At 31.6% G+C, this 23,586-nt stretch overlaps 1 protein-coding gene across 1 annotated transcript; it reads right to left on the reverse strand.

The window, feature by feature from the left end:
• Positions 1 to 19,898: 19,898 nt before the first annotated feature.
• Positions 19,899 to 22,366, reverse strand: LOC134696565 (uncharacterized). The gene is made up of 2 exons (XM_063558419.1): positions 22,173 to 22,366; positions 19,899 to 21,726 (listed from the first exon to the last, which is right to left on the reverse strand). The coding sequence occupies exon 2, from the start codon at positions 21,722 to 21,724 to the stop codon at positions 20,078 to 20,080; it is 1,647 nt and encodes a 548-aa protein (XP_063414489.1). The 5' UTR covers positions 21,725 to 21,726; positions 22,173 to 22,366; the 3' UTR covers positions 19,899 to 20,077.
• Between the last annotated feature and the right edge of the window lie 1,220 nt (positions 22,367 to 23,586).

A 23,586-nucleotide genomic window follows, 5' to 3' on the forward strand; every position in this document is an offset into this window, starting at 1 on the left:
TGAAGAATCAATGAACCAATATTAATCATGTTGATAAAAAGAAGGGAACACCAAATTGTTGTTTGTATGAAATAATTATACCAATGACCTTAAATGTTAGTTAATAAATAATCCATGACTACAATTGCTCTATTTATGATACCAAAAGTAATGATAGCGTATATTCGATTATATGCTAAAACTAGGCTTAAATATATGTAGGACCTACACCGTGATGGTCACGCTGAGGTACGGTGGTTTAACGCTGAAGTGTGTTTTTGATCACGCCGAAGTGCGACGGTGTCATTGTGACTCTATCTTCTTGAATATGCAATGGTAGTAAGGCTGAAGTGTGATGGTCTACTCAAACTACATGTTCAATGCTTTTATTTCGATGTAGAAGTCAATCTGTATTTAAAAAGCAGTTTTTCATGTTTTTAAGTTGATGAGGAATGTATCATGAAAATTTAAATTATACAATAAATGGGAGGAGTAGTGGATAGGATTAAACTTAAACTTTTTATCGTATGATGAACCGTGATATTCTCTAAATAAAAGAATTAAGATGATGACCTTTCAGTTAGCATGCAACTGTAATAACGGACAACAATAGACATGCAACTGTAATAACGGACAACAATAGACATGCAACTGTAATAACGGACAACAATAGACAATGAATGTTACTTTAGACAATAACTGTTAAAAAATCTACTTTTCATAAGAATTGTACGTCTGTGGATTTTAAACTAGCAATCATACGTCAAATTGACCATCGCACATCACCGTCCGGACCATCGCTCTTTGGCGTAGACCATTGCACTTTAGCTTGATCATCGCACTTCAGCGTCCACATCGCACCACCGAGTCCTACATATATAAGGGGTTCATATGGAAAACTCAAATACTTACTTTGTACTTGTTTGGCTTCTTAATTTTTTTGATATGAGCGTCACGGATGAGTCTCATGTAGACAAAACGCGCGTCTGGTGTATTATTTTATAATCCTGGTACCTTCTATTACTATCACAAGAGGTGACTTGGACGATTCTCTAAAAATAATGTAAATGAAAAGTGTTCATTGTAAAAGACTGTATTAATTTAGTTTTTGTAACCATATGTATTAAAATAAACCTCGGATGATACCGACTTTTTCCGCAGTAAAATTACCCGGCATGACATTAAAAAAATTATAAACGTGACCACCAAAGAAGCAAAATGAACATGTAGATAAATGCAATACAAGTATGTTGTTCACATATCCATGAAGCCATGACTAAAGATGAAGATATCAGATAACTGGTTCTCAGAGGAACGCATTATTTAGGCACATAAAAAAAGGAAAGAAAAAATATTTCTTTGAAACGAGTTTCAAACACAAAATAAGTAATAATGATAAATACGAGTAATTCAACTTTTCACATTGGAAGTTATACACTATTATCGAAAGATTCATTAAAGATGACTTACAAGTAAATCGCCAGATTAAGTTCCCTTTTCTGTCCAGTATAAATAAATTCGACAACACACACACTTGTGTCATCTCTCTGAAAATATCATGAATGTAACGCGTAGAACATGAATTTATATTTCTTCTGGCAACTGTTTCTAGTTAATAAGCATAAAGTCTGACTTCTTGTGTTCGGTTTCTGACTCCATGTGATTATCATTATTAACTACACAGATGAGGCGTTTTACACGTTTTACAATAATTATTGTGTAAACTTTTGGATTGAAAAGAAAGTCATATTCGGATATGAGCAGCAGCTTTTGTAACATGTATAGAAACATCTGGCTTAAGATATTTGTTTTTACTTCTTTTTTAATAGAGAAAATATATTTATCTTCTGGAACACATTTACTAAGATCTGTAAACATGTCAAAGCGTATAATACAAAAGAGGCCGCAATTAAATAAAGAATGGAAAGCCACCAATGGGTCTCTTATACACAACGAAAAAATTCCACACCCGGAGGCGGGATTTAGTTGACCCCTAAACAAAAAATGTACTTATTCAGAAAAAAATGGATGTAAAAGTAAACTCTAAAACATTTAGAAAATTGAACTAAAAAAATCGTAAAAGACTAACAACGGCCAGAGGCTCTTGACTTGGGGAAAGGGCAAAAATGCGGTGGGATTAAACATGTTTTGTGAGATTTCAACTCTTCCGTCATATCTATGGTAGATGTATAATAAACAAACACACATCTATACATACAGTAAACCTCGGTTTAAAAGAAGTCAGAGTCCGATGTCAGAAAAGGTAACAATGATTGCTACCCAAAACATTATATCGTTACAATTTCGATAGAAAATGACTCCTTATCACCGTGTCATAATTCTACAAAATAGTCATGAAGAGTATTATTATATTACTTTTATATTTGGATTCGATAATTCCTCAAGAAGGTAAATATAGAAAATTGATGTAGAAGTTTAACATTTATAAAGTGTTAAACAACGATTTTGTTTTCTTTTCAAAACCACTCATAGGTAGCGATACCTAATACATACTCATGATAATATTATTGAAGTCTTTTCTTATATAATGATTATCACAAAGGAAGGTAAAATGCCGTATTATTTCTTTAACATAAGAGGCGTGTGGTTTGCTTCAAAAAGAAGCATGCAAAAAAACGGAATGTCCTGACTAAATCATAATGCGGAACATGTGCTATATTTTGTACTACCTTCAACTGTGTGTTTCCAAAAAGAACTTTTTTCGAGATATTAAGAGAATGTTTTATAAGAGTTGTTGTTGGATTATTGTTTTAAATATAAAAGTGCTGGTAAAAATAGAAAATTTGGTAGTTCATTTATCAAACAATGTATTTTGTTTTTTTTTACCTTTAGCCATTATTTCATTTGTTGCTAAATTTTGCCTAGAGACTATACTTTAACTGCATCACACTGCGACCATGTCCAACTGTGACTAATGCATGACACAAATTTAAAATGACATTTAAGATAGATGAGTCCAACTTGCTTAGTAAACTGTACGCCCAACTTGGTAAACATAGTTTAAGCTGCTGATATCCTACAAATTAAACGTATGAATACACATCAAGATAAACATATTCTAGCTATTCCTTCACACCATTTCATCAGCAAATATAGATCATTCAAATGTCACCCTACACAATAAATTTAACCACATTGAAGCACTTTTCTTCTCAATGTTAATGTATGAACTCTCATTGACAGATGACCTTAGCTTGTACCACTATATTGGAGTGTATCCTTCGTTTTTTTGTTTGTAAACCTGATTTTTTTTTCGCTTGATCAATTGATGACTATTGAACAGCGGTATACTGCTGTTGCCTTTATTTACCAAAAAAAGCTTAGCTTTGTGAATAGAAATTAAAATAAATTAACTTAATTCTAATAAGCTAATATTTCATCAAATAAACTGAAATAATGTCTACTATAAAATTTCAACATTTTAATGTTTCAAGTTAGACCTTCAGTCTTTATCTTTGCTTCAGCAAAATTTCATTTGTTACATTTCCTAAAAGGTCAAGCAATTGTTAGTGAAATTATTCTAAATGAAAAAATACATTTATGTTGAACTGTTTTTTCTTATAATATTAGCAATTTCTTGTACTATTGTTTGAAATATTTAACCAACGTAGAGTTGCTGAGGATCTTAGTAAATGATTTGTAAAGTTAAAAATATGTCTTAATCTTTTCGTCTTTCTAAATGAATCGAAATGTAAGCCAACAATTAGGGAAATTGACAATTAAAAAAAAATACTACGCGGAACGAGTTCGACATTCAAAAATTGTTGTTTAATGTGTTTGCTACTATATATGACTACTGATATTTCATTACATGCATTTTTTTTTATTTAAAAGTGGTAGTTATTAATGGTTGAATCTATGTGATCCAGTGATACACATATGATTGTTTTGCGCATCAGAAAAGATTGCAATCCTAATAAAATGAGGTTAAAAAGGGATTTCTATGGATTTAAACTGAACGAGGGAAGAAATTTCACAATCAAAAACCGTGTCTACGCCGTAAAGTGTAGCGTGATTGAATGCATTGTATCCTTCCATGTAAGGAAAATGGTGAACAGACTGATACATTGCTTATTTTAAGTATTTCATTATAGAAATATCAATATTTATATTAATTACCATTTGTTAACATTCAAATACCAAGCCTTCATGGTCCCCACTTAGTCGAGAATAACTTAGAGGGAGTCAGTCAAATGAGCGGTATTTAACCTCACAACCTCATTGTTGAAAGGCTAGTTATTACTGTACACTAACAAATGACCTTATTAACTATTAGTTTAAATGTTATCATTTTGGAGAACATATGATAGATTGGATACAATCATATTTGTCTGAAAGACAATAAGAAGTTCTATACGCTAAAATCAATTCTGATAAATCGTTTGTAAAATATGGAGTGCTTCAATGTTCTATTTAGGTCCTCTGGTGGTTTTTTTAAATTGATATAAATGATTTACCACTTGATGTTGCAAAATCCGACTTGGATTTATAAGCTGATGACTCAACATTGCATTGTCATAATTAAAACATTGACAAAATAAAAAGCATATTGTAAAAAGGTTTTAAATGCTATACAATCTGTTACAATAACAGTATGAAAATTAATGCACAAAAAAAACAAAGTGTAGGATATTGGGTTCAAAACAAAAGCTTTCACAACTATCAGAATTGTGTATTACCGTCAAAGAAACATGTATTGAGAATGTCCATTCTTTCAAAATACTTGGAATTGACATTGTTGAATATTTAAGCTGGGATATCATGTTGATCGTATAGGTCAGATTATCTCATCTAAAATATCATTTTTGTATAAGATTAGAATATATTTGCCTATAAACACAAGACAACTATTTTATAATGCATTTGTTCTACCATATAAAGACAAATTTCATAAAAAAAACTTTTCCATTATTCTGCAACCAAAGTATGGAATAATTTACCACTCAAAATAAAAAAATATTGTTATAATCATTTTCTTAAAAATTCTATGCAAGTCGAATAATTTATTTTCTTTCTTTTACTGTAAGAATATGAAAAATTAATCAAAACTTTATCATTTTTTGCCATGTATGGCCATTTGTATGTTTGAATGATTGAATTGTGTATAATACTATTAATGTATATTATAAAATACATTGTATGTCAATGTATGAATGTACGAGTCTTAACTGTATAATGAAAATTAGACTACTTCTTATTGAGTGATCCTCTTCAAATAAAGAATTAATAATAATAATAGCTATCATTATTATCATAGAATATTGTAAATTTTCAAGATGCTCACCCCTAAACCATGAATATTTTGGTTGATTCACTACATGGTAATAGAAGGAATCGCCCCATTCCGTGCAATATGCGAAAATGCAAAGTTCGTAATAGTAATCAAGATCCCTACTCCTAACTCATACGTAACCTGGTTTGTTTTGGTAATGGACATGAAATAAAATAAAGACTATGTTTTAAACCACATGCATTTTCTAGTTTCATGCTGTGAGCATAATGAACCAACCTTCTATTGAGCCGTTTTAAGTTAATGCATATTTTAACAAATACAAAGTACTATTATTTTACTTTTGAAAATCAAAGCAATATCTTATTTTAAAAAATACAAATATTTACATAAAAATACAAATATTTACATAAAAAATACAAATATTTACATAAAAAATACAAATATTTACATAAAAATACAAATATTTACATAAAAAATACAAATATTTACATAAAAAATACAAATATTTAAATAAAAAATATCAAATACTAAAGTCTTACAATTATGATAAAGAGTTATGTGAAATGAAGATGAATTCAATATATCCAAATTGTTCAACATAATTTGTACCTTTTCACATTCATGAAATTCCCACAAAATGTGTTAAAAAAACTTTACTGGTTTCTGGTTGTGTATTACAATTATTACAAAGACAGCATGGTACAAGTTCAAGTGGAGATGGATCTGCTTACCCTTCCGGAGCACCTGAGATCACCCCTAGTTTTTGGTGGGGTTCTTGTTGTTTATTCTTTGTTTGTTTATTTTGTGTCATGTGTACTTTTGTTTGTCTGTTTGTCTTTTTCATTTTTAGCCATGGCTCTGTCAGTTTATTTTAGATTTATGAGTTTGACTGTCCCTTTGGTATCTTTCGTCTCTATTTCCTACTTTCCCGGAAAAAAACATGCTAAACAAAACTAAGTAGTTTATTCTGTATTGGAACCCATGTAGTCTCCTATTGGTATTAATTTTAATTGAAATTTTATAAATGAGTTTCCTTTTATCATCAGGGACACCAAATTTATCCATATTTTCTTTTTATTTGTTGTTAAGATTTAGTTCTCGGTATGAGGCACATATTTTAGAGCCTTTTCGTGTTTACAAAAAAATGATATTGATAGGATGCTTGGATAACTTGAAATAGCAGAATTAATGTAACTCTCTGTAATAATACTCTTATCACATGTCTCAAAAAAATTAAAGGCTTAACAAAGGTCAATATTGATAGTAAATCCTATATATCTTAACAAATAACACCAAATTCTTTATAAATCTTACCAAATAACAAAAAGATGGTACATTTGATTCCAAATTTCACACACGGGATAAGTATATAATTCGTTGATATGGTATACATAATACGAAAATGTATTCTAGCAGGTCATCAATAGGATACGAGAGTATATGTAAAACATCTATAATATCAAAACGTGTAACTTCAGCATTATCTTTATTTTTTTACGTAAATTTGAAATTGTGTAAATGAGAGAGTGACATGTCTCCGCTCAATCATGGTGTAGAGTAAATTGACTCCCTTGTATTAGCCAATCAACAGCTTGTATTTCAATGTGAAGTAATAAAATATTTTTAATACAAAGAATAACAAAACAAAACACTTGACATGAACTAACGACAGTACACCAGTACACCTCGCTACACCTCGCGAGAAATAAGTCGTAACTACTTTTTCTGTGTGGAAGGCCGAAAAGTCGCTCATACAAATCAGAATTTAAAAACTCTTAATTGGTCTAGACATATTTTCATTCTACATCATTCTTTAAAGACTCAAATGTTGCAAAACAGCTGTACTATGTCAATGATAAATATGGTTTTGGAACCGCAAAGGAATTCCTAAACGTGTTTGTGTGTTAATCACGTCATATGAATTGTTTAATAAATGAATTATGAACAGTCAATTCACGTAGATACTCAGCTAAAAACACAGCGACAGGTACTCAGGAGGAAATACTGGATGATAATAGCACTGTTCTATGTTCCGTTGAAATTTCAACCAAGTTGTATGGTGTTGTTTTATTTTTACATCTCGAGGAACACTTGAAACCAACATCATCACTTTTACAATACTATGTTTCCACAACGAGGAACAGAGTAATAAATGGTAATCCGTTGTCAACTATGACTGTATTTTACTACTGATTAGAGATTCAAAGTATTATAAAACTATAAAGTGTTACGTAAATGAGACATCCGCCATACATCACCACTTTTTTCAATAATAGGATTTTTAAAGATATTTGCTTTTAGTCTTGGAGAACGATGTTTTTCTTATACTTAGTAGTTGAAATTGTGATTTAAACTAATAATGAATTACTCTTATCTTATTCCAGTACTCATTGTGATTTTGTGTTGTTTTTAAGAAAACATGTTTAACACCATCATATGCCTTATGTGCTGTCGATAGACAAAAGGCTTGCAATTCTTTGTTTATCGCTTCAGATGTTTCTGACGATTCTTTTTTTGTCTGTGGTTGTTGTGTCAAACATACAGTTATTTCTCATGCTTGTTATTATCGGAGCTTATACCTTGATTTTTTTTCTTTCCAACCATCATTGCAATTTATAAACAAACTTTAGTTGAACACGTCATTCTGGTGGCTGTGTTTGGTTTACATCATGAACAATAATTGTAAAAACAATAATCGGGTAAAATAAAATGGGAAATCACAAAAATACTTAACTCCAAGGAAAATTCAAAACGGAAAGTTCATACTCAAATGGTAAAAATCAAAAGATCAAGCACATTAAACGAATTGATTACAACTGTCAACATTCCTGACTTGGTACCGGCATTTTCTAATATAGAAAATGGTGGATTGAACCTGGGTTTATAGCTATCTAAATGTCTCAATCGTATGACAGTTGAATACTACGTAGTAAGCACGTTTTGTTACTTTCCGCTAAGCTTCGCTACGTATTTACTTGATTTCAACCTCGTTTAAATTTTCACTACGTTTGTTGTTGAATTAAAATATGGAACAAAGAATTAATACGTTTTTTTTTAATTTCTACTTCGTTTCTACCTCGTTTCGATACGCTTCGTTACGTATACTCCCATTTCCCAACGCTTTCAAAACGTAGCGCATGAAACGTAACAGTATGACTGGGGCTTTATGGTTCTTCCTTGTTTATTATGATGAGCGTATGCGCTGTTGTTTTAATATCAAATTTACTAGCTGGAAAGAGAGATCTTTGCATTTCTAAAACACAAACTTAATCATTACAGAAAATACCGGATAAAACTTTTGTATTCAGCGTTTTAGAAAATTAATAGAACGAATAGCAAGGAAAAAAGGGATTCCTATATAGTATCGAGGAGTGAAACGACACAGGAACTGTTTTGGGTATTAAACACATCATTATTTAGAGATTCCTCATACAAATAGAGAAAACCCTCATCATAATAGAAAAAAATATTCATTATAGAGAAAAATAATAAACCTCAGTATTGAAAGGCTGATGATTACTTTAGACGAATTACAATGAGCACTCAGCGACTGCAAGATTAGAACGGAGGTATGACATATTGGAAAGTAACAAATGCAAAGAGGGGCGTAGCAATAAATAAAAACAATCAATTTCATTTGCGACAATTAACATGATTAAGAGAGTATATGTTTCGTTTGAGGTTATGAAATATAAATTGCCTGTGGTTTTCTAACGTTTTGGTGTCGAAAGTTATTCGAAAAATATGTGTCATACGCAGTATACTAAATATCATTAAATTTTTATTAGGTTAATAATTGTAAATATTTCCACAAAAACAATGTATTCGAACGACTTCTAGTGTAATCAACTACCATTACTGAAATGATAAAATAGTGTTTGTTAAAATGTATAATAACATTGATGGTACACAGTTTTCTGTACAAGATGCAAATTTCAAAAGGGCAATACTGGAATCTCTAAAGGCAAAACAGTATATAAGTTTCCATGAATATGAAATTACAAAATGTGAAGTGTAATCATTTTTTGTAAAACAAAAACAGAAAATCACGCAATTATCATGATTATGTCACCCTGATAATTATCATGTATAGTAAGTCCTTAATTTTATTTTTTTATTTTAACAAACTATTTTGTTTAACGAAAGGTGACCTATAGTTGTTAATTTCTGTGTCATTTTGGTCTATTTTGGACAGTTGTCTCATTGGCAATCATACCACATCTTTTTTCTATATATATATGTATAAAATGTATAGGGAAATTCATATCATCAAGTTATTTTTGTCATGGATATTTATATCTATTTAATTTGGCTATGTACGGAATTGTCCAGCTCGAGGTATACTAAAAACTGATACCATATAAGAAATATAGTTACATTTTAAAATATTGAAGAAAAATAACCGTCAACAGTTTAATTAAGTTAACTTTGTCAAATTTGAATTATATCTGAATAAACCAATTATTTTCAAATTTGGCAATGTAATTCAATTTATGACTGTCACAATTGTAATAATAGAATGAACATGATATTTTGACCGTAAAAACCAATTCTTTTATTTATTAAATTAAATATTGGAACAAACATCGATGAGAACAAATATGAATTATTTTAACACAAGTTTTGAATCAATTGTAAAGTTCTATAACAACAACACGGAAAAAAAGGACAAGATAAAACTGGATGTTATTGAAAGGCACACGAATAAGATGTTTCCAAACACCTTGCTTTTGGAGTACGAGAACTATTCGCATGTTCAAATTCACATCATTTTGTGGGATAGGGTTCGTTCCACTTATCTCACATTTTGTGTCTACTGTTGAATTGACTACCTCCACATTAAAAGAGGAACAGTAAAACTCATCAATTGAAAATAGACTCACAACGTCATGGCTAAAAATGAAAAAGACAAACATACAAATAATAGTACTCAAGAAACAACATAGAAAACTAAAGACTTAGCAACACGAACCCAACCTAAAACGGGGGCGATCTCATGTGCTTTTTAAAAGTAAGCAGATCCTGTTCCACATGTGGCACCCGTCGTGCTGCTTATTTTATAACAAACCCGGAAAATAGTCTAATTTGGTAGGTCACATTCATAAAAAGGGAAGGGAATTGAAGTTACGACATACGAAACATATCCGATATTATCTGTGAAACAGTTATTCAAAAACGGTCAACCGACTCGTGATGGAGTCCGTAAATTTACGAAGGGATGAATTCGTCATTCGGAACTCTCGGTTTATTACCTTCCTTGTTAGAAGCAACCAGCTGTCAAAATATATCAAGTAGGAAACACATGAGCGGGAATATTGTATCAAATGAGAGATATATATGCCGTATTCAGGCGCTGGTTGAATGTTGCAACATAGACATGGAAAGTTTACATTGGGAAGTTGAAATCATCTCGTCAGTTTTCAACCGACCCTCATTGTCAAGTTCTAGATGTAAATCAAGATATGAGGCAGACTTAACTGTATCTGTTGTATTCTTTATCTCTAGTTCGATGAGATAGATGCGTTCAACATAGTCACCAAAATTTGAATTATTTAGTGAGAGAACATCAACTATATAGCAGAAATTAAAGTTAAAGGATGTTGCTAATTTCTTAATTTTCATTTTAGGAAGTTCCTGTATGAATCAGACTCATAATAATGAAGAAACAAGTCGGTAAGAAGGGGCACAATTGGTTCCTAGTGGAATGCCAACAGTCTGTTGAAAAAACATCAAACGTAACACATATGAATCAGTGTGATCCTTTACAAAGTAGAATTTATCCCTCACTAAGACCAGATCCCTGTATCCACTTTGGACATTTTTTTTATGAAACAAAGCAATACCTATAAGCTCTTCTAAATCAATCATAGAACATATCAAAATATATTCACGTGCGATTACTCATCTTCAGCAGAATTTTGACTTCCTCTAACAAGAAGGATGCATTATGAGCTTGATTCGAGAAAAATACATGTTTAAGATAATCATATCATTTGTTGATAAACTTTAACATGTTCAACTTACAAACAACATGTCGTCGACCCGCAGCAGTCTCCGTCTACCTCATAATAGAATCCATCACACGCAGTCCGACATGCGTAAGGGCATGTTTTTACACCTGTAGAATTATCCAATGTTATGTATTTCAATAATTAACAGAAGAGTACATACAGTAGTCATTTAAGTTTTTACAAAAATATATACACTACTGTCTTCTCATATTCCATCCATTTTTGTCGTTCTGCGACTTAAAGTTTTGATTTATATTTCATGTATATGCATCTAAACAAAATATTGACGACCGTCAAATATTCGATACCGTGCCTTTATCACTACATGTATCAACCTAATTTAGTAACATTGACTGTACGTGTTTTACATCCTACGATGTTTATGTCTACAATTTGTGTCTTGTCGATGCCATTGTGGGCCATTAGATTTAAGAATCATAATTCCAATAAAACAGACCAATAATAAATCCAGACACGGACATAGATTCAGAGCTATGTATGAGAGATTTTATTTTTTATTTTTTTTAAACCCACAGTTTTACATTGATCCCTCACCAGCAAACATAAATCATTTATAATTTTAATTTGAAAATGTTTTTCAATCAAATATTCTTTATTATAAACGTTTCTCATTATATTTTTTGATAATCTGTGAAAGCTACATGTTTTTTACTCACATGGTGCAGGTGTTGTTATCACAGGAGGTGTACAACAAAACTTATTACCACAACATCCGTTTGTATCTTTCGTTCCCTCACATGTGTCACCTTCACTCATGCATGTAGAACCTTCAGGGCATGTGTCTATCAATAAAAGGATGAGTTAATAAAAAGTAAAAAAATAATAATACAGAACTCCAAAAAAGATCAAAACAGAAGGTCTATAATCGAGAGGCAAACTAAAATTTAAACACATCAAACGAATGGATACCAACTGTTTTATTCCTGATTGTTATACAGGCAATTTCTTATGTGTTGATTCTTTTAATTTTGTTGATACCCATTTTCATGGATCGAGGAAAACTTACATATACATGGATATTTAAATTTGTTGTTATGACAAAGTTCATATGCATTAGTTTAGAAAATTTCATTTCGTTGAACATTTAAATTCATTTTTTCCCTGTACCCTCGAAATCCATGAAAATTGGTATACAACAAAATATTAATGAATCAACAGAAGTTAACCCTCTCACTTGTATGACAGGTGCATAAAATCCATTACCTTGACAAGATTAACCGATTTATTATATCAGAGACTTTTGATAAATTTAGGCACTTAAATCGAATAAAATATTTTTGAAGAAATTGATGTACCAAAATGATAAAAAAAAAAGGAAGAAAACAACATCAGTCCTCTTTCATTTGTTTGTCTATCAAGTGAAAAAAGGCATAAACTGTGGTGTATTTATTGTGTCTTTTGTGTAGAAGTTCCCGAATCCAATATTGTACTCTTTATATATTTGGAATCGAGTGCTTTCATTTGAGTTCTTGTTAGAACATTACCATTAAAATAATGATATCGTCAGTACATTTTCGTTGGACAATGCCTATTCCAAGGAATATGACAGTTAATATCTAGTCGTTCATTTGAATGATAAAGTCAAGTGCTTTTTGTTATTATTTTTTATGGACAAAACCTTTTAATTGATGATTATTACTGAAATAAATTCGTTACTTACCAGTACATTTACAACATGGATTTCCACACTTGCACCTTGCAGACAGTTTTTCCACATGTCCTCCTAATGATCGACATGTATCTGAGTCTGAACAATATCCACCTTGGCTAGTACATGCAAAGTTAGGTATGCCTGTAATTTTATAACAAAATCAGTTCGAGATAGATAAAGCTTAATCAGAAAAAGGAAAAATCTACTCGTCTTCAAACCCTGTACTTGTACAAATCGATGATAGGAAAATCAGTATATTCTTGTTGAATGGATCATTTAACTAGATAGACGAAATAATGAAAGAATATATTGAGAAAAATAAAGGTAACAGTAGTATACCGCTGTTCAAAACTCATAAATCCATGGACAAAAAACAAAATCGGGGTAACAAACTAAAACAGAGGCACAAAAACAGGCACAAATAGGCAAAAAAAAAAAGAAAAAAAAAAGCGATGATAAACAAAATCCCTTCACAGATAAAAAAATATTAACCAAACACGAACCCCCATATATGTGAAAACTGTACGAATTAGATTTAGGATTAAAATTTCCTTTTTATTTTCCATCCATAAATATACACAATATTTGTGACTACTGCAGTGGTATATATAAACACCAAATCATCGAAAGCTATTTACGGTTTCAAATGAAACACGATATTCAAAATATTTAATTGATCGAGACAGTTGAAGGAAATTGGACCCGTATTTTATTGCAGAAAACAAAGTCCTAGTCATGAACATTTAAGCACCATTCTGTTTTTATCTGATGATCCTTTAGGTTACATGATTACTTATAAAAGCAATAAGCAATAGTGCTCTACCGCTGTTCAAAAGTCAAAAATCGATGAAGGGAAAACACATCAGGGTTTAAAACCAATACTGAGGGAATCACATTCACACAAATAAAGGGAAAAAATCAGGGCTACATCCTAAAATCGAAAGAAACAAATCAACTATAAAGGAAAACAAGGAAAAAACGAAACACTGAATTGCAGCAAAAACATAATATAATGCATCATACATAGAACACTAAATGATGGGTTGAACCAGGCTTCTTTGGCTAGCTAAACCTCACGCTAAATCGAAATGTCAGCTTAAATGACAACATGACATGACGCGAATATCGCACAAATAAATGCAAGAAACAGTAGGACAGAGAAATACACAAATAAATATTACGATAGTACATTTCGACATGTTATCCACAGAATAACATGGAATAACTTAAATTGATTTAGGACATTACACAAAAATAGTATAATGAATTAACAAATTGTGTGTCTATCTCACGAATGTATCAACGCCACAAAAAGTGACGTCAAAGGTAAATTTTAAAGAAGAAAATAATTTAAATCGAAATTAGGTTTATTTTTTTATGTATTTTATACATTGTAACAATGAAAAAATATTACCAATGTATGACAATTAAACTAAGCTTGTTGGTAGAAAGATAAGGGGTGACATATCATTGTTCTGTGTCTTTTTATTATGTTTTTGCTGCAATTCAGTGTTTCGTTTTTTCCTTGTTTTCCTTTATAGTTGATTTGTTTCTTTCGATTTTAGGATGTAGCCCTATTTTTTTCCCTTTATTTGTGTGAATGTGTTTCCCTCAGTATTGTGCTGACATGAATTATCATTGATATGGTTATATTTATAAATTAGCTGTTTACAAAATTTAGAATTTTTGAAATACTAAGGCTTTTCTACATCAGACATAGATTACCTTAGCTGGATTTGGCAAAACTTTTAGGAATTTTGGAACTCAATGCTCTTCAACTTCGTACTTTTTTTGGCCTTTTTAACTTATTTGGATTCGAGCGTCACTGATGAGTCTTTTGTAGACGAAATGCGCGTCTGGCGTATAAACAAAATTTAGTCCTGATATCTATGATGAGTTTATTTACTACCACTGGGTCGATGCCACTGCTGGTGAAGATTTATTTCCCCGAGGGTATCACCAGCCAAGTAGTCAGCACTTTTTGTGCTGACATGATTTATCATTGATATGGTTATATTTATAAATTAGCTGTTTACAAAATTTAGAATTTTTGAAATACTACGGCTTTTCTACATCAGGCATAGATTACCTTAGCTGGATTTGGTTGGCAAAACTTTGAGGAATATTGGTAGTCAATGCTCTTCAACTTCGTACTTTATTTGGCCTTTTTAACTTATTTGGATTCGAGCGTCACTGGTGAGTCTTTTGTAGACGAAACGCGCGTCTGGCGTATAAACAAAATTTAGTCCTGATATCTATGATGAGTTTATTTACTACCAATGGGTCGATGCCACTGCTGGTGGAGATTTATTTCCCCGAGGGTATCACCAGCCCAGTAGTCAGCACTTTTTGTGCTGACACGAATTATCATTGATATGGTTATATTTATAAATTAGCTGTTTACAAAATTTAGAATTTTTGAAATACTAAGGCTTTTCTACATCAGGCATATATTACCTTAGCTGGATTTGGTTGGCAAAACTTTGAGGAATTTTGGTAGTCAATGCTCTTCAACTTCGTACTTTATTTGGCCTTTTTAACTTATTTGGATTCGAGCGTCACTGATGAGTCTTTTGTAGACGAAACGCGCGTCCGGCGTATAAACAAGATTTAGTCCTGATATCTATGATGACTTTATTTACTACCACTGGGTCGATGCCACTGCTGATGGAAATTTATTTCCCCGAGGGTATCACCAGCCAAGTAGTCAGCACTTTTTGTGATGCCATGAATTATCATTGATATGGTAATATTTATAAATTAGCTGTTTACAAAATTTAGAATTTTTGAAATACTAAGGCTTTTCTACATCAGGCATATATTACCTTAGCTGGATTTGGTTGGCAAAACTTTGAGGAATTTTTGTAGTCAATGCTCTTCAACTTCGTACTTTATTTGGCCTTTTTAACTTATTTGGATTCGAGCGTCACTGATAAGTCTTATGTAGACGAAACGCGCGTCCGGCGTATAAACAAAATTTAGTCCTGATATCTATGATGAGTTTATTTACTATCACTGGGTCGATGCCACTGCTGATGGAGATTTATTTCCCCGAGGGTATCACCAGCCCAGTAGTCAGCACTTTTTGTGCTGACATGAATTATCATTGATATGGTTATATTTATAAATTAGCTGTTTACAAAATTTAGAATTTTTGAAATACTAAGGCTTTTCTACATCAGGCATATATTACCTTAGCTGGATTTGGTTGGCAAAACTTTGAGGAATATTGGTAGTCAATGCTCTTCAACTTCGTACTTTATTTGGCCTTTTAAACTTATTTGGATTCGAGCGTCACTGATGAGTCTTTTGTAGACGAAACGCGCGTCTGGCGTATAAACAAAATTTAGTCCTGATATCTATGATGAGTTTATTTACTACAACTGGGTCGATGCCACTGCTGATGGAGATTTATTTCCCCGAGGGTATCACCAGCCCAGTAGTCAGCACTTTTTGTGCTGACATGAATTATCATTGATATGGTTATATTTATAAATTAGCTGTTTACAAAATTTAGAATTTTTGAAATACTAAGGCTTTTCTACATCAGGCATAGATTACCTTAGCTGGATTTGGCAAAACTTTTAGGAATTTTGGTAGTCAATGCTCTTCAACTTCGTACCTTATTTGGCCTTTTTAACTTATTTGGATTCGAGCGTCACTGATAAGTCTTTTGTAGACGAAACGCGCGTCTGGTTTATAAACAAAATTTAGTCCTGATATCTATGATGAGTTTATTTACTACCAATGGGTCGATGTCACTGCTGGTGGAGATTTATTTCCCCGAGGGTATCACCAGCCCAGTAGTCAGCACTTTTTGTGCTGACACGAATTATCATTGATATGGTTATATTTATAAATTAGCTGTTTACAAAATTTAGAATTTTTGAAATACTAAGGCTTTTCTACATCAGGCATAGATTACCTTAGCTGGATTTGGCAAAACGTTTAGGAATTTTGGTAGTCAATGCTCTTTAACTTCGTACTTTATTTGGCCGTTTTAACTTATTTGGATTCGAGCATCACTGATGAGTCTTTTGTATACAAAACGCGCGTGTGGCGTATAAACAAAATTTAGTCCTGATATCTATGATGAGTTTATTTAATGATTGTTGTAATCTTATATGCCATGAAATATTTTTTTATATTGCAGTATTGGAAAGGGCAAAGTCTGCTCATGTCGTGTATTTGCTTTTTAACATAAAAATAAATTCTGCACAATATTTTGAAAAATGCCATGTAAACAAAGACTAAAAGAAGAAAAAACAATCATGGGAGTACCATGATTACTCCTGCAGTTATTATCCACACGTCTTTAAAGGATACAACATTTGATAAACAAAACAATTAAGTTTTACAGATTGGCAGTTTGCGCTATATCTATGTCAAAAATGAAAACAATATTATAATATTAAAAGCAAAAAGCGATTTCATACTATTTTTTAACAAATCATTGTGGTTGCACTTAGGTTCTATTTCCAAAACAACTCATTAGGGTTCTAAACAACCTCTTTCTTAATTGTCATACAAAATTTGTTTTACCTTTATTTAAAAGTCTTTAGAAATAAACACTTACCGTTGATAAGTTTAATCAAGATAAAAGACACAACCAAAACGAACATAGCAGTTCCCCTCATGATAGCTGTCTGTAAAATAATCAGTGAATGCACGAAATTACAATCGTAAAAGCTTAAATATCTGAATAAGTCGGGTCAAAGGACCGCTTCAGAAAAGATTCTGCCTTTTGAGTATATAAATGCTTAGGTTTGTGATTGGTCCATACCTTATCAACGAAAAATTGCATGGTGATGGCTAACCATCCTTGACATTCAATGAATTGGACGTACGTGGTGGCTCCTTATCATCCAACAACAAAGGGAAATATATTGTCGACAATGAGGGTCGGTTGAAGACAAAACTTTACGACACAAGAGATGATTTCAGCTTTCCAATTGTGAACTTTCCATTTCTAAGTAGCAACAGTTTCACAAATGATATCGGATATGTTTTGAATGTTATTCCTATCATATGCCTCAACCGAGAGGAAAACAGCAGTATCTTATATTTTAATATGGACGATAAAAAAACGATTCTAGTACATAATGAGCACTGTTTGGAAAAGTCAACATTTTTAAAGTAACTTTCTAAATTATGCTTGAACTTTTAAAAAATTTTAACACATTTATTTTCATTTTATCATTTATTTATTTTTTAATTATTTCTTTCTTTATTTGTTCATTATACAGAATATATTTTCCAGTATCTTAATAATTGTTTTGTACTCTACTTTGTAATATTTTTCACTGAAAACGTACCATTGAGGTGTATTTTCCGTAATTTGGTGAGTATTACCGGAATGCCATGCAATAACGGTACGGAAAGCCATGTGATAAAAGTCGAAGCATGTGATAAACTTTTCATATCAGCCCATTAAGCACCAATTGGACAAATATGGAATTTACGTAAATTTAATGTTATTATCATACGGTAAAAATCATATGTTATTGTGTCTAGGTATATGATAATACATTTTATTAGATCCTTCTAGATAATTATTGATAATTCAATCTGTTGTTATCAAATAAACTTAACTGTACAATATTCATATTTCAACGATGTATGTCCCTTCGGTTACCTGCATGCTCGAGTTAAAAACATTTGAATTTCCAAAACCATAAATAAAAGATAAAAACTTTATAAAAAAAGGTCACAAGCTCTTAAATTCAGAATAATTGCCACGAAATTGTTATAGAAAATAGTACTCTTATTTACATTTTCAAATATCGTGTGCGATAAATAAAAGGGTCTATCTGAAAATATGTGTGAAACAATGATTTTGAAAGCAAAAACGGTGGAGATGATATTAGATTTATAAGCAACAACCGACTGTCAATGTCGCTGAACATATAGTACGAACTTCATCTTTAATTATATTATATGTTAAAAAAGAATCTGAATCTCTGGGAAAACAGGATAAAGACACAAAAAGGACAGACAACAGAACACAAAATACAAAATAGAAAAGTAAAGACTGAACAACATGAACCCAACAAAAACTGTGGATGGTCTCATTTGTTCAAAAAAGGGTTAAGTCCATTTTTTTCAACTTAAGACAATGTCGGTACCAAGTTTTGAATTCTACTTGGAATTTGGTACATTTGTTATTTTACTTTTCACTGCCTAAGTCATCAGACAAAACGGGATAGATCCCAGGGACCATTCCCACCCCTGACATTTGAGAACATTCTAGTATCTTATAAATGGGTAAGATCTCCATCCCTTAACCATATATATCTCGGTTTGTCATGTCAATGTTTTACCGTCAAAGAAACATAGTGTCCATTCTTTCAAAATACTTGGAATTGACATTAATGGAAATTTAAGCGGGGAAGATCATGTTGGTCGTATATGTCAGATTATCTGATCTAAAATATCATTTAGGGTATTTCGTGGCGGGCAATTTTTATTGGTGGAGGAAGCCGGAGTGCCCGGAGAAACCCATGGCCACCGACCTTCGATAGGAAAACAGACAATCCTAGTTCATTAAGATTGGAGTCGTGTTCACCCACACGTCGAACTCACAATTAAACTCAGTGTTGACTGGTTTGTGAGTAGAGTAGTAACTACTTACACCACTCGACCACCGAGGTCCCCTAGATAATAATGAGCAGAACAAAAGAAAGAAAAAATGCGACCTAGAACAAACCCTTCACGATCCTCGTTTTTTTCTTTTTTATATTAATCTAACATAAGGAAACTTTTCAAATGTGTGTTTTAAGTTCATTACATGTGATTTCCTGTACATCCTCCTCAATTGCATTGTTTTTTATTTTTAGTAACCTTGCTAAAAATAAAAGTGACTTGATCGTGGCTTATGTTTTCCTGTATTTTCAATGATAATAAAGATTACAGAACATTTCTATGTATGGAAAGATAGAAAGATAAAACTTATATTACAACATTTATTAAAAAACTAATGATCAATACGACAAAATGAAACATAATATATATATAAATATAGATATTTAGGTCCAACTATCTTCCTTGTAGAGAACTGTACATGTTAGTTCACAATGTAAAGGTTGAAAATACATCCAATCTTACTTTTAGATCAGAAACCATTCATGATTTTATTACACGAAGCGTATTCCACGCGTAAATTCAAATCTCATCAAATAGTAAATGTTCAGTGCTCTCTATAAAAATGCCATTAGACAAGGTTTGGCGAAAAGTACCATAAATAAAAACAAATGATTCAAATCTAAAGAAGATTAAAAAGGGAAATAAAAAATTAGTAATGTGTCTCTGAGTTGCGGTATCATATACGTATTGTAAAGCTTCATTGTCATATACGGACACAGCTCCAAAAAAGCTGTCATCAATCCAGTCGCAAAGATTGAATATTGACAGTGCAAGATAAATATACTCACCAACACCTCGCTGATATTTTTTATAGTTGTTCAATTGGAGAATACAAATTAACTGAAAGTAGAGTTCTATTATCGTAAGAACTTTTTGAGCGATTAACAAATTTGCTTTTTCACCATGTATGCTTGAAAAAATTATTAATGATAAATATCCAATGGAACCTAGGAAACTAGCAATTATCATCTTATGATGAAAATGGAAGCCCTCTTTTCGTTGAAGAGGTCTGAAATAAGACGATTTTGAAATCATATAAAAACTTATCACCACAAAGGTTGTCTTGATCAATGATAAAAACATATCATATAGAATATCTGCAGTTTTCATTCTGACATTGACGGTTTTGTTCTTCTGCTCGCTCTCTGCTGATGCAAAGTATCCAAAAATATAACAGGGAAGAAATAATATAACTACACAAATAACGCACAAAGTGGTTCGAACACTTTTTGACCAACATACTCTTGTTAATCTATTTGTGGATGATTTAAAGGGCGTATATTCATTTGCGAGATCCAATTCAAGCACATTTACTTCATGTGTGCAGCTGTTATTGGATGGCCAAAGTTCAGCAATAAAAATCATCGATAAAAGGAAATATTCCATTTCAACTGGTGTTAGGTATGGCTCTATCTTTATCAAAACTGTTTCCCCGTAGCAGCTGTCAATTGAATAATTACTAATGGAACAATTCAGGTTATAGATTCTTGTCCCTTTGTCTTGGTATACACCAGAAAAATAATGCGCCCATTGTGAAATGTTTGCCAGAACGATCAAGACAAGGCTATAATAGACTATCCATGAATTTTTAAAGCAGCCACGAATAAAGAAATGGATAAATAAAGACTGGAGAAAATAAAATAAAATTTGAGTGCAATGAAAACTGATGTTAGCCTCTACATAGCCATTGTAATAAGTAGAGTTTTTGTCTATACACCCAACACTTCTATATTGATTAACAATGTTCTCTTTGCATGGAATTCTGATTATTTTAACAAAGGCATACAAAATACTTCCACTTGTAAATATCCATAAAAATCCAAGTTTTAATTTGGCAATGGCGTCAGCTTTTCTGGAACGGTCTGCACGATTAACCCGATGTATGATGAAATGGGCGATAAAAACAACTATAGATAAGATGATTGTGACATAAAGATATGAATGCATTGTAAAATATGGTTTGGTCTTGTTAACGTTTGCATCCACCAATCGTATTCCAAACATTGCAAGAAACGCTATCACCAAGACGCTTGAAAGAATAATTATTCCGCTGACACTACCATCGTGAGGTCGTAAATAAGTACTGACATGTTGGTTTTCAGATGCATCTCCAGCTGTAAATGGCAAAACAATGACGGCATTTAAAAAGTTTGCCAGGTACTCCATTGCTAAATTAAAAAAAAAAGGTACGTAGTAAAATCTAAATGAGACAACAATTTAACAAAACAAATTGATCAAATGTACAATCTTTAGAATGTTCAATGTCCTATTCGTATACAGAACATACTTGTGTTGTGTAAACCCAGGAAAAGCTTGTCTTTTGAATCTTGATGGCTGATTAATGTCAAACCATTCATACGATAGTTTCCCGTTTAAATAGTTTTATACAAGTATTTTTTTTATTTTATTAATTTTTTCATTATTTTTTGGGGGGGATGGGGGCATTATAGCTGTTTGTTGTGAGCCAATGCTCCGTTTTGAAGATCGTACTTTAACCTATAATGGTTTATCTGTAACACATTGTGACTTGGATGGAGAGTTGTCTCTTTGGCACTCAAACCACATCTTTTTGTATCTATTGACATGAATTAGCGATAAAGAGAGATATACTTACTTTCAGAAACGGAATTAACATGTATCAAATACGCCAATACAAAAAACAGTTCCCCTAAACTGCTTCACTAATGTTTTAAGTTTAATTCAGAAACAGGTAATGAAAAATTCCTAACGAGTTATTGCAATAGTATCACCCACTACAAGAGACACATCAATTATATATTTGCAACTTTCAGTTACACTTAATCTTGTCCTGCATATAATATACAAGGAAATATTTACAATAGAGTGTAGATGACTTAACTTTCTCAAGAGAATTCATCCTTTAATTTTGAATTGATTTAGAGATAAAACGTTGTTGCTATTAATAGAAAAGATAGAAATCATTCCGAAGTTGAGTTATGTCATTAAAAGAAATATTGGGGTGGTTTTTATTTTTTAATGAAAATAAATGTTAGTCTTCATAAAAACAATTATTATTTTCGAATGTTAAGAATATGTTGAGACAAATCACAGTAATTAGAACCTGTTAAAACACATACAGAATGTTAATTATCAATGTTAATAACGAACAATTGTGAATGTAAAGAATTTGTAGGGAATTAAAAAATCATCATAAGAAAATATTGAGACAGATTAAGTTTAAATACTTCTAAACTCTTCATATGGTATGACCGTTCATTAAAAAAACGCTATCATAAAGGTAATTTTATTATTTATATAATAAAAAAAAAAGAGAGCCTAAATAAAAATTAGAAGTTTTACATAGTTAATTACACTTACTTGTCAAAACTATAATGAACACATGTTATACCGATGGTCATTGTTATTACGAGTGAATGGCAATATGTCGACTTAAAAAATTATTCCAAAAATTTCTTAAAGAACAGTTAAACAAGAAGTCACTGGAAAGTAACATAGTTTATTAAAGTTGTCTTGTGAGTATGTTGTATTGCAGTCATGTTACGATACTTGCGATCTAGAGCTTCTTAAAAACACCGTAGAAATATCGGAATTGCCAAAGACCTCGGTACCACTGTACACAGCTACAAAAAAGGCTAGCTTTTCACTCGCAAACAAAAGGTGCAAATAAAAAGAATCGTGCACAACTAAGACTTGCAAATGCAAAAAAGCTATGATACTTGTGGAAGTAAATGTCACCTCAAGCCTAGATGCAAGAGTGTAATAAGCTATGAAAACTAACTATGGCATCAATATTTGATTTTTACGTATATTTCAATTATAAAATAATACATTGTAATGTAACCATCATTGTATTTTAAGATAAAGTTTTTTGTATTATTGAAACTTTTATAATGTAATTTAAAAAAAAATATACATAAATGGTCCGGATACTAATATGTTCCAGCCCGTGAATAACCAAACTAGTAGTATACTCATATGGTCCGACCATACGCATACGTTCGGACTATACGTGTATGATCGGACCATATAAGTATACGCATATGGTC

This window comes from Mytilus trossulus, chromosome 14 (assembly GCF_036588685.1).
Source record: "Mytilus trossulus isolate FHL-02 chromosome 14, PNRI_Mtr1.1.1.hap1, whole genome shotgun sequence".
NCBI lineage: Eukaryota > Metazoa > Mollusca > Bivalvia > Mytilida > Mytilidae > Mytilus > Mytilus trossulus.

Excerpts from the sequence above, each read along its gene's own strand:
- LOC134696565 (XM_063558419.1), bottom strand. The coding sequence starts at position 21,724 with ATGGAGTACCTGGCAAACTTTTTAAATGCCGTCATTGTTTTGCCATTT.